The following is a 14,877-nucleotide window of genomic DNA, read 5'->3' as shown; positions in this document are numbered from 1 at the left end:
TGGGTGTGAGGGCGCTGAATGATAACACAGGGTGTATTGAAATGGCGTTTGTTCAGACCGGTCTGTGTGGCAATCTCATTTTCTTTGTTCCATATTAAATGCAGTAAAAACAGAAGAAGGGGGGAATGTGACGAATAAAATAGAGAAGTGCACGATGGCTATGGATTTACAATTTTATTGATCTAAATGTATTTGGGTATAAAACAGCTTGATATGAGAAGTAAGCAGATCCAAAATAAAGTCCTATAAACTGATGCAAAAAACAGGCAGCACGTTTACAAGCCCAAGGCTGAAACAATGTTCTCTTTGATCACAATAACTGCAGTGATTAGGAACAAGGAGCTTCCTCATTTTATATATTTCTTTAATGGATATTGAAAAGAAAAAAATCAATCAAAATCAGTGTTTTTAAATGCCAAACCACCTCCTGTATATCCTGTATATCATCTGAATCCCTGGGTGAAGCTCAGTAGCATCGCTGTCTATGTGACCGAACAGAAAACTCCAGATAGAAACTCAACAGCTGGACTGCGTTGGTTCCATGAGATCTCCGCTCTCGCCGATTAGAACATTTGATCTGGATATTAAACGCATCAGATGACACGGCAGGTAAACAGTGCTTCCTAAAAAGACAGAAAACAAACCCGTAGCATATACTTACAAAAGATTCTCCACAGTGTTTAAAATAAAATCAACATACACCCACAATGATTTTACATTTTTGAAAACATTCATGGCAAAGATTCTGGCTTACAGTTACACATGTAACTGCTGATATAGGAATTTCCTCGACTGGGATTAAATGTCGATTAATCCTGACTTCATTCAGAGATTTTTCAAACACTTTCTTCATTTAAACATAAAAGAAGAAGAAAAAGTAGTATCAACTCATACTGTTTGGTCATTATCAAAGGTTTATGGGGTTCCTGATGTTGGAGAACAAATATCCTAATGCTGCCCTTTTTCAATTACAATCACATTAGAGACATTTAAGTCTGGACCCACAAACCTTTAAGCATGATTGTTTTTTGTATTAGAGTTCTTCAAAATGGCATTTTCCCATGTCTCATTCACGACATAAATATAAACCCGATCCTCTCCCAAATACTGTATCACAATACGATTGAATAAACTGCTTGGACAACATATATCTTAAAAATATTCATTACAAATCTTTGGCTTAGTGGCACAAAAATGTCCCTTCACACTTGTTCCTTCATTGTGTCAGTTTTCGCTCTCACAAACACTGCTGCCGGTCAGAGATAATCTCAGGACGCCCTCAAGTGTTCAACAACAGCAAAGACAACTTCCTGACTCCGGATGCAGCATAACAGTCAAGAGGACTGTGCTTCACAGGCACACTGATCAACTGTGTGTCTGCAGTTTAGTGCGAGTCTAGCAAAGCGGGATAAATAGGAATCCCTGCGTTGGCATTGGCAACGTAGCGACTAACATAGACAAAAGAGGAAGACTTTAAAGGCAAAAGTGCGCTACGATGGACCTCATCAATTAAGACAAAATCAGACTTCATTTACAACAAAAGGAAATAATCTAAATTTGTTAAAGTAAGAGGTAAATAGCAGCAGCTGTTAACAGTGAGTTAGCTTGTGTATCCCCACATGTTCAGTCATATGAAACGAATAGCTCCATAGCCACACAGGCTAAAACCAACAGGGCACATGGTCGCCATCTGTTGTTGCTCCCTGGCAATTACACATCGCTGAATTCAACATATTGTTATGCTAAATATCCACAACAGTATTTAATGGAAAGAAGCGTAAACAGCAACATGTTTAAGAGAAATAACACGGAGAATGTGTTGAGAATGACAGTGACTGCTTGGTAGTCTGAGCAACAGCATTGAAAATGTGATTACTTTTTTCTTCCTGGATTGTATCATGGAGAGGTTTGTCATGTCACTGTGATATGTGAGGATTTTTTTACAGAAAACTGATGAGCGTAAGTTTGGAAAGGCTTTAAGGAAGGATTTCCATGAGTGAACTGGTGACACTTACCCTGCTACAGGTACGTGTCATGCTCTGCACTGCTCAGACTCTCTTTGGACCCTTGTACAGTCATGTGTTTGAGGGGAGGTGAGGGGTCACGTGGAGGGAGGTAAGGATTAACAGTCTCTTGAGGCGGTAGGATGATTTTCTTCCGTTTTTCCTCTTTAGTTTTTCCACTTTCCTTGGCGTCCTGTGCTCTCTCCCCATCCGTCTGCGGCGCCAGGGGAGAGTGCACGATGATGGTGGGCCTCTGTCTCAGGTCCTGTCGGCTGGGCGGCTCGGCGGCCATGATGGCCTTAGCGCCGTGCATCCTGGGAGGGGACTTGCAGTGTAGATCCCCATGAGTCTCCTTCCAGCGTCGCAGCTGAGCGTGGTGTTCTTTCTCAATGTCTTTCTCAGACACCACTAACTCAATAATCTGAAATGCGAGGCGAGAATGAGTGTGGATGCCATGAGAGGAACGCTTGTCTTTTGTGGTTCAAGTATTCCTGCACATTATAAGTTAAGCATTTTTTATAGTGCTCTTTGCACAATCGCAGGAGGGCAAAGTCACAGAGAAGTGGTGTAGTAGCTGCCGGGTCAGGACAATAAAATGGATAACACAGACAACCATGTGAGAGTTTAACTTTACCTCATGCACCAGGAAGCCTTCTTGCATGTATTGTGGCTGTATGGCTCGGAGCAGCTCCATTGTTTCATAGAGACCTTGACGGGCCTTCAGTTTCTCTTGGGACCCCAACATGCATTTAAGGAGAACCAGGCCCACTCGAAACAGGATCTTCACTCCTGAGAACAGTATCACATCAGACAACATGCAGGAGAGCACACTATTTATCCCAAACTAAACAACAGATACGCATCATTTATTCAACATTTGCCTTGCTGATATATTATGATTTAAAAAGTGATCATGCTCTGGTGTTTTACAGGCCAAATTAAACAGGATGATTATAAGCACAAGACAGGACCTGGTGGAAAAAGTCAATACTGCTATTGTTTATTTAACCCTGGAGTTATCCTTGATTCTACCGCATCAAACAAAGCTGCTGTGTATGAAAGTAATTAAGTTATTTGCTTAATAATAATAATCTCCGTCTTGTCAGGTCATGAGAACCCACTTTGATATAATGCGTTTTCATGCACCATATAATAATATTGAATTAGTGATTTTTTTTTATAAGGGCGGTGTCTCACCCTCACAAAGGAACATGTCCCAGACACGCAGCACCGAGGCCCACGGCAGAGTCCGAGAGAAGGCACACATGAACCACTCGGTCATGTACAGGATGGGCTCCAGCTTGTGCTTCTTCAGGTGACGGTGGGCCACAGGGGACACCCGCCGCAGCAAGGCATACAGGATCTCCCCGTCCAGCTGGATCGCCTCCTGGGGAGACAACATGGAACAGCAGTCAGTGGAGAGAGAGAGGGAGAGGGAGAGACAGACACCTATCTCTTTGCCTAATCTGATTTTCGGATTATCTCATACCTTTTTAGCCTGATCACCACCTCGTGTTATTAGGTTGTTAACATATCAGTGTCAAGTTGGAGACACTGGCTGAGAGATCTCACACCAACACCAGCCACAGTTACATTTAGCGACTCTGAAAACTGACTATTTTATCTTGGGGACTTCAATTTGGCTGGTTAAATTGTCCAAGCGCTCAATACGCTTAAATACTAAGGTAGAATATATAAGGGCACTGTGTAATTTAAGTATTCTACAGTATTAAGTGTATATTTGCTTACAACTGACGACAGAATCATTTTAGCAATCATTTATAAGGTTTGCAAGGACAATAATTGACATGCTCAACACTGTTAATAGGTGATCCTGTTACAGGTTGTACTCAAGATGATCTCAAGCTATACTTATGCTATTAAAGTTCAAAATGATGCTAGTCTGTTTGGACCCTTACCAGCCCTGTACTGTAGTATCCAGGAAGGTACTTCTCACAAATCTGGACAAGAACCCAGAATGCATCCTGACGACAAAGAAAACAAACAAGGGTTAGCATTTATTATGGTAAAATTATTTATACAGTGATTTTTCTTTTAAAAGTTATCACTGTATGATGTCATGCAGGGCAATGAGTACCTAGTATGAACTATATATCGTTTTGTAAAACATGTGTAACGGTTAAATGTGTGTTCACCTCTGCTGGCATATGCATCAGGAGTACAGCAGCAATGGGAGCCTGAGCCTGACAGTAACCCTCTTCAGGGCGATGCAGAGTATAAGCCTTCAACACACGGAACAGGTCCTGCTGCCTGAAATCAAGAACACATATAAATCGTATTCAGAAACTATGTTCGGCCACATCAACGCGTCTCATGTTAGAGGGCATCGCTTACCCATGACCTCCTCTCGCTGCAAACATTTCATGGAAGGGGAACTGTCGATGGAGGTCCCTCTCAATAATATCTACCCATTTAGGATCTCCTGGCTGATTGTCCAGTTCCTTAGAAGAAAACATCATTTTGTCAGCTTTTACAAGATTAAACCTCACAGTTTTGAGTCTTTTCCCACCGTCCGCTATTTAATAACAGTTAAATAATGCAGGCAAGTGTGGAACTTAAAGCTTCAGTGCACCTCTGAAGGAGACTGGGAGACTTTGAGTGACTTCACAGCAAGCAAAGTCGAATAACAGCAGGGATCACAAATGTACGACTTACCTCGAATCTGCCCTGGTTTTGCTCCCTTCTCACTTTGCCCCCGGTGAGGTAGAGCCAGGCCCTGCCACGCAGGGATGGAGGGATCCCCTTCTGACAGCGCTCTTTCATCTGTTATTCAACACACGCACAGTTACTCAAGAGGCCGCAGAAGAACAGGAGAAAGGAACGCAGACCATAGAAGACAGCACTGTAAATACTGCAGCATGACGTTCAACTTCAAACCTGCCACCACAACAAACGTGCCAGTGCACATTGGATAAACTTTGCAAAGAAAGAAAGAAACTGAAGATTCAATCAGATTTAATTACGGTTCACCTTCTTGTGTTTTTTGGCCATCCACTTGTCCCAGCTGTTGAGCATCTCCAGCCATTTTGCCTCCCGCTGCCTCAGCACCTCTGTGGGGATTTCTTCGGCACTGTGTAGATGGAAGACTATGTCACTGAAAAATGATTTTCAGAATGATAGACAATGGCTATGCTGTACTGTGTCACCAAGGGAATCCTGCAATCAGAGGGGGCGGGACAGTGGCTCATCTCTTCCTTGTCCACACAGGAAACCTAACATGGGAGCGCGTTGCACATTGGAGTACAAGAAAAACAGGAAGCTGTGGGAGAACTTTCCCCTAGTTCAGTTCCCTACAACCTCCTATGTTAACTCTTACTTCCCCATTGTCTTATCAAAGAATGGAGCTGTCATATTGTTCGGCACGCACTTTCCCATCCTGATCTACTAAACACATGCCTGGTCATTGTGCCAAACAATTTAGACACATTTAAAACAAAACCAACTACAGAAAGTTCACAAGTTGTCATTGACTAACCTCTATAAAGATACCACAGGGACTAAGACCAACCATTAGAAAAGTTCCCTTTATGTCTATTCATGACAGAACACAACTAGTAAATATCTCATGGCAGATAAAGGGTCTGAGCGGACTGGTTTGCTCGGCTCCACCATTTGGTCAAATTCAAGTCAAGCCAAAGTGCTGTACATTTCTCAAAGAAATGTTAAAAGCAACACTTAATAATCCCCCTCACACTTAAACAAAGACTCCGAACTTTTTGTTAGAGGACCTCAGAGAGAGCGACTGGAGATTTGACGCTTCAAAACAGGGGTGTTAAACATATGGCCAGAGGGTCCATAGGGGCCCACTGGACGACTATGCAAATTATGGCAATTGGAGACTTCTTTACATCCAATTTTTCAATAAAATTGAAAAGTAAACCCAATGAAGTCCTACAAACAACCATGACTGGAAGTCAGTGAAGCAAGTCTCTCTGTTTAGTGGCAGATGGGAAGGACTACTGACTAATTTATATGTATTTACAGTGGTCTATGTCAGTGATTCCCAACCTGGGGGGCTCACAAGTTAATTAACAGTACTGGAAATTAATAAGGAAATTAATAAAAATAAAGGAGAAGGCCAAGGGGTCACGAGGAGAGATAACTTTCGATTTCAAACGTGCAGGTGACAAACAAGTCAGCTATGGATGATTACCCAAATGGCAGCAGGTATCTCTACGTAGATATAATGTATTCTCCCAGCAGGTATCTGGTGACTCCAGCGATCACAATCCCGTGACAGAGAAGTTACGTCTGCTCACCTTAGCTGAGGTCAGGTACAGTTACCTGTCCTCAGCCAAGTGCAAGAAGAAGAAGAAAAAGACTCTACGAGGCATTATATTTGGCATTATGAAGCTCCACTTACGAGGACTGCTGCTGGGCCCCCCCTGTGAATCCGTACTTGTCCACCGACGTGTCCCCGGGGACGTTGCCGTTCACCTCTGGGTCGGATCCATGCGAGCCGCCTTTCCCATTATCTGTCAGCTTCTCTGTGCTGCCCCGCGACTCAAGCCCATTGCCCTGCTCAACTTTAGCCATTTAATCAACATTTACCTCAGAGTGAGCCGCCGGTCTACAGTGTGTTCACATAACTCACCCTTCCGACCAATCTTGAAAGCTTAGCTAACGCGTTAAAGCTCTCCATGAAGACGCCCGTGGGGTTATAGCTAATCCGCTGTCACTGCTAGCTAGCTACGGTTGCCATGAAGATTTAGCTCCCTAGCTGCTAGCTCGCTAAGTGCTATAAAAGCAAAGTTACATCGTTTGTTTCGTGGTAAACCTGTTCGCTGTTGGTCACGTGGTCAACGTTCAGCTCAAACGGAGCAAAGAGAGCAAATACAGCTGACAATATCCTCTTGCTACCTCGGAAGCTAACATGCTAGCATCACATCACTGTCAGCTGACACACACACACCTATTTAAAAACACAATCGCTGCTGCTGTCAGCAGGAATGTAGGTTAGCTGGTGGCTACAGGAAGGGAAGCTGGAACAGATGAGTACTCAAAACATCCATGGCATCCTATTAACTCCACACTGCCCCCTGCTGCTGGAATCAGTCATATTCAGGCGCAGGCTGTTATTAATTGTGGACGTTAATAGATGTGGATCTCAGAATAAAGTGGTTTTACTGTACTTTATTCTGTTATTTTAAGTTTGTGGTTCTAAAAAAGACATGCAGTAGTTCATATCTAAAACATAACTAGGTTTAATAACGTGCTGATGTTTTGAAGGAAAGACTAAAGTGCAATGTACACCTACAAAATAGACATTATAGAAAATGAACATGTCTACTGTTAGTACAGACATTTAATCATCCGATATTGAGGTGATGAAACTGGTTCATATTTTCTCCACCCAGCAGGAGTACACACTCACTTTGAAAGATTAGCTGGGTCTTTTGTGGACAGTGCATCCGTTTTTGAAGATGACACATGGGACGACGTCACAGAAAACACTGAAGTGAATTTTATATAAATACTAGATTCTTTATTTAAATATTGTACATATTTTAAAACATATTTACATAAATTAGACCTGCATTGTTACACAGTAGACATAGGTGTATCTCTCATACACGCACACACAAACATCGCTTGCTGAAAACAGGACATTCATACCAGACAGACTGCAGAAGCACCTTTGAGAAACAACTTTACAGGAGAGAACGACGGGGGGCCAGACTTTCATTTACATCAAACACTGGGCAACATGACCAAGACAAGACAAGCTTGCAATGACAGGAAAGGCCTCTTGATTACAGGTCTAGCTATATGTTAAGGCTGAAACAGTGCTCACCCCCATGCTGTTAGTTCACAGCACCCGTACCTAGCTCACCAACCCGCCTTCTGCATAAGTATAACATCTCTGTCAAATATAGGGCTATCTTTGAAGTACGTACAAGTTCAGATCCGTTATACACCATTTATAAACCACTAAGACGTGAACAGACAACTGTGTGAAAACAACATTGTTAATATGGTGCCAATAGCTGAGACAGAAATCATGCAGAAAAGAAGAGTGCAGACAGTAGGAAAGATACTATTCTAATAACTGTGTCCGTTATGTGTATGAGGAAGAAACACAATGTTATCTTTACAGCAGGGCTTACAGAGCAATGCCCTAATCATGTGTATATATGGCTTTCCCTCTTTGGTTTCATAAACCTGCCTTATACTTGCAACCAGTCACATATAACTTAAACAAAGAATATAATAGAGCACACAAGATTCAGAGCACAAGGACTTTACAGTATTGCTGTGTGATGTTTGTAACAACAAAGCGTTGTGTACAACGTACACAAAGAAAATGCGTCTTTGGTGCACCTGCTTTTAAACTGTAAAGACATTGTTCAAACCACTCTGGCGAGCTGCGAGACAAAAAAGGGACAGACTATAATGAGCAGAACAGCATTATCGATGTCTTTGATTATTGTCGTTTGATGCAGCACACAAATTCACACGCGCTCGTTACAATCATGGTGACCATGTTCACACAAATCAAGTCATGTACGGATGTCCGGATTACAAAAGAGAAGCAGCAAACAAATGTAAAAGGAAATGAGGAACGGAGAAATAAAAACAAATTGACACGCACGCACACCTGATTCTTGTTAAGATAGCTGGATCTTTGTCACATATTTCATCTCAGACCTCAAACCCTTGCTTTTAAAACTAAATACCATTACAAAAATACATATTTTTCTTTAAACTCACGCCTGACCTATCATTGCAGTTGTAAGCATTCCCAGCTAGCTTTAGCTTTGCGAGATTACAAATATTGACATTAAAATACACCACACATTCCAATAATGACTTCTCACGTGTACACCGCACTCACACATCTAACATCCTTCCAACCGCACGTCAGTTGCCGCGATCAATTTCTGCTTCTTGTTCATTGCAGCGATTGGAAGTGTGGGATTGATAGAAATCCATTCAAGATTAACATCTATACAACAAAATATATTTATGAACGCACGTGTGCATCATCCACAATAAGTAACGAAATACCTCTTTGCTTTAAGAACCAAAAGCGAAAACAACAGAAAGGCCAGAACGAAGCCCCCCAAAAATACAAAAAATATTTACAAATTATCAGGATGTGCGCACCGACAGATCACCCAAACCAAGTGACAAAAAAGGATCAGATGTGAGCTCTAACAAGCATTATGGTTTCCCTTTACAGCTTTCTTTGATCTGAGCGATTACTAGTTGGCTCTTCCATTGTTCACATTCCCAAATCCAAGATACTGATTCCCACCTCTTAAATGCCATTCCAGAATAAACACCTATCCGTTCCCAGAACAAACCCATCTATATGCTTTGTTCAAACACATTTACAAGGAAAAGATTAACAACTGCAACAGCAGAGACAGCTGGCCTGGTTCAAGAGTGAACTCTCTCACTACTTGCCCAAGAATCAGAAATCTTGTCTCACTCCTCTTATAATATCACTTTTCAGCATCGATGCCACACAATGAGACTGAAAGGCATCCCTCAGTCCGCTGTACCCTGCTCCTCCTGCATCATGATCAACATGAAAACGTCCTAGCTGCCTGCTTCCCCTCAACTGTTCAAGCACCAAAACAAAAACAAAAAAGGAGGAAGAAAACTAAAAAGAAAAAAAAAGGTAGACGGGTGGACGTCCTGCAGCGAGGAGTGTGTCTCGTGTTGGTGGACCTCCCCTGCCGGCCAACAGGATGCAGTGCATTTTTGGGAGGGCTGCAGGTGGAAGACTCAGGCAGACGGGAAGGGAGGATCAGCCCCAGAGAAATGCACACACTCTCAGACATGCACTTTTTAGTCTGTATATTCAGCCACAATGGACAGCAGCACTGTGATATCGTCTGGCTTCCCTCCTGCAGAACAAGACAGAAGAGTGTGAGGAACCGTGGTATGAATGCAGCTAAAAATAAAAATACCTCTAAACATGTGTATTTTACATCTAAATATTGTAAATTGTAAGCATTTTTTATTTTTTTTAAAAAAGGATGGCAAAAATATTTGCAACATGCATCCTCTTCATTCACAATCAAATATAATGATTATATGGTGTATCATATATTTTAGAATAATATATATACACTTGTAAATATGTGTACTACTTAACTAAACATTGGGAATTACTGTCAAAATCCACAAGAGATAATAACAGCTGTCTTGTGTCGAATTTTCCTTTGATAAGGAAAAAGGCCATTTAAAGCCCATAACAACAGAGCATCAGAAGCACAGCGTACTTACCTCTAACATTCAGGCCATTGTCACAGGCAAACTGTGCAAAAGGGGACATATAATTGGGGTCGTAGGCAAGGTCATGAGCTTGCTTTGCAATACTCTGTGCAGTCTGCAGGATGCTGTCATAGTTGGTAGTCTGAAATGATCGAAAGTAAAGCGTTACATTTGAAAGAACTGAAATGTCAGCACATGTTTACTAGATGCAACTAGATGCAGGTTGTGTGAACGCTTTGCTAAACTTGTATTCCAAAAGTGATACCTTGAGTTTCTTTAGCTCCTGAAGAATCATGTAGTCTGGCATGTTGTCAAACAGGCCGTCGGTTGCCGTCAGGATGATGTCACCGAGCTGCACGTCGAAGGAGGAGTTGTCGGCTGCTTCGGGACTAGACAGACACGGAAAGATCAGTCACAAGTGTAACAGGAGCATGTGGCATCTTAGTGGCTGTCAACAGTTTCCAGTATGGAATTACGCAGGTCAGGGGCCACTCTGCCAAATCCTGGATGCAGCGTGGGTGTGTAATCCAACAGCTAACTTGGTGGCAGACCACCCACTGTGTCCTTGCAGAGGCAATGTTCCTTGCTGAAGCCGTATACAAGACTAATGGCTGAGAGTCTTTAACCGTATGTTCATGTCTTTAGGTTTTTTTTTTTATTTTAAAAAGTGTAACAAATCCAGGTTGACTGGGTTGCATAAACAATTGTTTGGACTCAAATATGAACATGTATCTGTATTTGAATCCTTTGATTTGCAAAATGGGATAAAGGCCCAACTATGGCACGTGCAGAGTAGCTCAGCAAGACCACTGAAGTTTAAAAAGGACAATCTCACTCTCACCTGTCTCTGATCAACTTGTATAAATATGTCCTGCATAGAGTCTTGTAATTAATCTTGTCTTTGTATTATTTATTTAAAAGTGACTTGCGAGGATGCATCCAACACTGAGCTACTGACCTGTCACTGAGCACCACCCCTTCAGCTCCAGGGGGAGCGATGGACAGCTGGAAGGGTGTGTTAAAATAGTGCTGTTGCTCGTCTGAGCGATGAACCACCTCTCCTTCCCGAACCACCAAGAAGCCCGAGTCGCCGAGGTTACACGTGTGTAGTCGGTGACTCTTTCCATCCAGGACCACGATGCAGGCTGTGCTGCTCCCTGCAGGAGAGCAAAGAATAAAGTTATGAAAACGATCACATAGTTAGGGATATTATACATAGAGTGTCAATATTAAAAAAAGAAACTGGTGTCAGTTGTGAAAATGCAAACATTTCTATTTGGACAGACAGGCAGAAAAGACTGGCTGAAAGTGTATTTTTCTAGACAGGGAAATCCATCCATTTGTGTGCACCTTCCTCTTGAATGTCCTACTTCCATAGTAGAAACCAAACACAGGGGTCATGGACTGTGTCCCAGATCCCCAGTGACTGCAGCTTTAAGTGCCAAAAGTCCAACTAATCTTGAGCAGGGAAGGTCAGGCAAAGACCTTGTAACAGCTTCACAAATATAAAAGTAGGCCTTCTGACAAACATTGTGTCAAGGGGGGAGGTGGTTAACATTTAGTTTATGTATTCGCTGTACGTCAGGGATACAGAGTCTCAGAGTCTCAGAAGAAATGTGACCTTGGTCACATGTTTGTCTCGTGGACGGTTTTAAAAACTGTTCAACCCTCCTGCAGTCTCAGTTACAGATGGATTTTTGACCTTTCGGAGCGGTGGTATGAGATAAAATGCTCACCCCTCATGGAAGGAAAGCTGCTTATCCCCACAAGTGGAACGCGTCTCAACTTGCAAGCGGCGACATAACAAAATACAGCCTGATTAAATAATGTAGTTATCTCACAGGCAAAAACATGACTCCGGAAGCCTGAATCAATGAGAACTATTCACCCTCACACAAAGTTATACAATGGGTGAAGCTGACATCATTATCGGTCTTATTTCAATATTCCTTTCATGCAGTTTTCTGGCAGGTTGGTTGGAAAAAGAAATTTGACATGCAATTTCAATGAAAACACGCTCTGTCATGACTTAATGGGAGTAATGCGTTAATATATCTTGCCAAGTAAGGCCACCACTGAGTCAGACTCCTCCTTTGTTATGCATTTCTCAGAGTATGGCTGATCCCATGGGAAGCACGTCTCACACTGTGTGTGTACTCACCTAGAAGGGGAATCTTGTTCTGTAAAAGCTCATAGTAGCCAGAGGTCAGGATGCCCACTGGATTACTGGGAGTGAAGCGTCCCTCCTTCACCAGGCGCTCACATGTTCTCATTAATGTGGCGGAGAACTGAGACGGGTCAACGCCGTAGTCACGCCAGCCGCCCACACCGTCTGCAACTCCTGGTGGACAAAATGGAAACACAAATTAAATCCAATTGGTGATTTGGCGCTCATCCGTCTGTAATCAAATACCATCATTATAGCAGCATCAGAGATTAAGCAATTTGTTCATGGACATTAAATGAATTAGCAACAATTTTGATAATCGACTAGTTGTTTGCTTCATTTTTCACATGGGAAAAAAGGCAAACATTTAGTTTTGTAAACGTGGAGACTGCTTTTATTTGTCTTGTGTGATGAACATCCATCTCAGACAAAACATTTACAACTTTACATCTGCTCAGTAAATACAATTGAGTTGAAGAGCAAACAGTCCTCTGTTGAAATGCAGCTCTGCGTCATCCAAGATCCAAACCAGCACTTTGCTTTTTAAATAGAGAGCTTTAGAACAAGTAAAACATGCTTTCAACGAGTGCCATAGCATTCATCTTTAAAGCACATCTTTATAGTATCCCGTTATTTCATATCGATGTGCATTGTTCACTCATAAATGACAGCTCGTTTTAAAAGCAGAAAGAAAAATATGTTGCTATGTGAAACCATCAATATTGATCATTTGAAAACAAGTATTATTCCCATGCTCTAACTTAAGTTTAATGTGATTTTGTACTGCAGGGGGAATTTCCCCTAAAATAAGAAACTAAAAATACACTAATTACTGAAAGCTCCCTCTACATTGGTGGAGGAAATGTGCTTGAAAACAACACCCATTACTGTTATCAAGCAAAAAAAGTCATGGTGACCAACCCCAGTCAACAGAGGGGTATACTACGGATATTTAATTACATGCCATTCCTGCTTTTCGTGTGCAACACGCGACGCACTGGTGGGGTTTTGTTCCTCGGAGCACGTAAATTGCACATTGTTTTAGAATGATATAACACGCCGTGCGAGCGTCGACCAAACCATGTGGTGAGTCGAGTATTTCCCTGTGTTTCCTGTCAGCTGGCCAGCGAGAGAACAAAGCGACTACACTCGGCTAAGCTAGCAGGCTACCGACGCTGCTAGCAACATGGCTGCCTCCATGCTCAACCATTCTGACCTTTGCTAAGACATTGTGGTGCCAAGTCTGAGACGTTGTAATACGGGCTTTTTTCAGTCCTGTCCACCTTTAACGAAGTGTATCTACGACTCCCAATGCGACGCGTCTAATATCGTGTATTAGCGCCGTGTATTCGTCAGTTGGTGCTTATCTAGGTGAAAGGTCATCCGGTGGTTCACCTCAAAACTACCCGTAAACGGCAAACACTCACGGTTTCTGCACATAATGCCACACTTGCAAATGCCTTTTACTTCTGTAAGCTTGAGCCCGGGTTCGAATAGGCAACATAGTCTACATAATAGTGGCGCAAGGGGTGCAGACTAGTAACGGCTATGTTTTTGTTGGGGGTGGGGGCGGTTGTGTTTTCATCCGAGGGGCCAGCGCACGTGCAAGGCTAGCTAACTGAAGGTCACCTGAGCGAGAGAGACACGAGAGCTTACCCAAAACATCTGCGTTCTTGTTCCGTGCAATAAAGCAGGCATCGTCCCCGTAGCACATCCCCTTCTTCAGGATCCCCTTTCGAAAGTCTTTGCCGAAGCCATAGCTGGCGGTGATCAGGCTGTAGTCCCGACCGTCCGTCTGAGCGAGTCCGCCAAGGACAGCCCTGGCTACCAGTCTGCCATACGACAGTACGGATAACATCCCCTACCAAGCAGCGACCCCGTCTCGTTTTGAGCACACACACCTCTCTCTCTCTCGCTACCCGGCCCGGCCGCCTGCCCGCTAGGCTACTTCTTCTGATCAGTCCCCGGCTGTCTTTTCTTTATCCGTCCATTCGCTCCAGACCGGCCCGCTTCCGTGAAATGATAACGCGGCTCCCGCAGCTGCTAACTCGGCTACAACGCCACCGACCGTCCGGACTGAATTAGCTTTCAATTTATGTCTCAGGTGAACACTTCACGAACGCAGTTCCTCCGCTCGGCTCTCTCCTCCCCGACATGTTTCCACTGTGTGTACTACCGGGACGGAAAGCTGCGAGAACATACGGGTGTTACGACCGTTTACAACAGCGACGTCACTGCTTCCTGGTTCCTTCCGAGAGCTCTGATGCGCCACTGCGCAGGTGTCAGATGTGCACTCGTTCTACGTAACTGGTCCTAGCGGCCGAGCCATCGTTAACACCGCTTGCTATAAATTATTTTATAGTTTAACATGGACTCCAGAAAGTGTAAAACCACTAAAATGTACACCAATAAATTAAGATAATGTCAGTTGATCCAACAGACACTCAACAGTTGGGCCAA

The 14,877-nt window shown here is 43.1% G+C and overlaps 2 protein-coding genes across 3 annotated transcripts; both read right to left on the bottom strand.

Moving 5' to 3' along the window:
• Positions 1-185: 185 nt before the first annotated feature.
• On the bottom strand, positions 186-6,940 carry LOC311029315 (TBC1 domain family member 10A-like). Of its 2 annotated transcripts, XM_084034405.1 has the most exons (10): positions 6,388-6,940; positions 4,995-5,094; positions 4,680-4,787; positions 4,359-4,465; positions 4,160-4,274; positions 3,923-3,988; positions 3,201-3,390; positions 2,638-2,792; positions 2,016-2,424; positions 186-623 (listed from the first exon to the last, which is right to left on the bottom strand). In XM_084034405.1, exons 1-9 carry the CDS (start codon positions 6,558-6,560, stop codon positions 2,020-2,022), a joined length of 1,419 nt encoding a protein of 472 aa, XP_083890531.1. In that variant the 5' UTR covers positions 6,561-6,940; the 3' UTR covers positions 186-623; positions 2,016-2,019. The 2 variants fall into 2 exon arrangements, with proteins under 2 accessions (XP_083890531.1, XP_083890530.1); XM_084034404.1 differs by lacking the exon at positions 186-623 and having other exon boundaries at positions 641-2,424.
• A 547-nt stretch (positions 6,941-7,487) lies between these two features.
• On the bottom strand, positions 7,488-14,617 carry LOC311030397 (protein phosphatase PTC7 homolog). Its single transcript, XM_084036127.1, has 6 exons — positions 14,074-14,617; positions 12,412-12,591; positions 11,209-11,407; positions 10,516-10,639; positions 10,263-10,392; positions 7,488-9,880 (listed from the first exon to the last, which is right to left on the bottom strand). The coding sequence occupies exons 1-6, from the start codon at positions 14,273-14,275 to the stop codon at positions 9,822-9,824; spliced, it is 894 nt and encodes a 297-aa protein (XP_083892253.1). The 5' UTR covers positions 14,276-14,617; the 3' UTR covers positions 7,488-9,821.
• Positions 14,618-14,877: the final 260 nt, after the last annotated feature.

The sequence above is a fragment of the Eutrigla gurnardus genome, assembly GCF_963514095.1.
Source record: "Eutrigla gurnardus genome assembly, chromosome: 19".
NCBI classification, from domain to species: domain Eukaryota; kingdom Metazoa; phylum Chordata; class Actinopteri; order Perciformes; family Triglidae; genus Eutrigla; species Eutrigla gurnardus.
This window is presented reverse-complemented; position numbering and strand designations above follow the sequence as displayed.

Coding starts and splice junctions, on each gene's coding strand:
- LOC311029315 (XM_084034405.1), bottom strand. CDS start 6,560: ATGGCTAAAGTTGAGCAGGGCAATGGGCTTGAGTCGCGGGGCAGCACA. Junction 3,391..3,922: donor GATACTACAGTACAGGGCTG/GTAAGGGTCCAA, acceptor TTGTCTCCCCAG/GAGGCGATCCAGCTGGACGG. Junction 2,425..2,637: donor AAGGCTTCCTGGTGCATGAG/GTAAAGTTAAAC, acceptor CTCGCATTTCAG/ATTATTGAGTTAGTGGTGTC.
- LOC311030397 (XM_084036127.1), bottom strand. CDS start 14,275: ATGTTATCCGTACTGTCGTATGGCAGACTGGTAGCCAGGGCTGTCCTT. Junction 12,592..14,073: donor CAAGAACGCAGATGTTTTGG/GTAAGCTCTCGT, acceptor TTTGTCCACCAG/GAGTTGCAGACGGTGTGGGC. Junction 10,393..10,515: donor AGGAGCTAAAGAAACTCAAG/GTATCACTTTTG, acceptor CGATCATTTCAG/ACTACCAACTATGACAGCAT.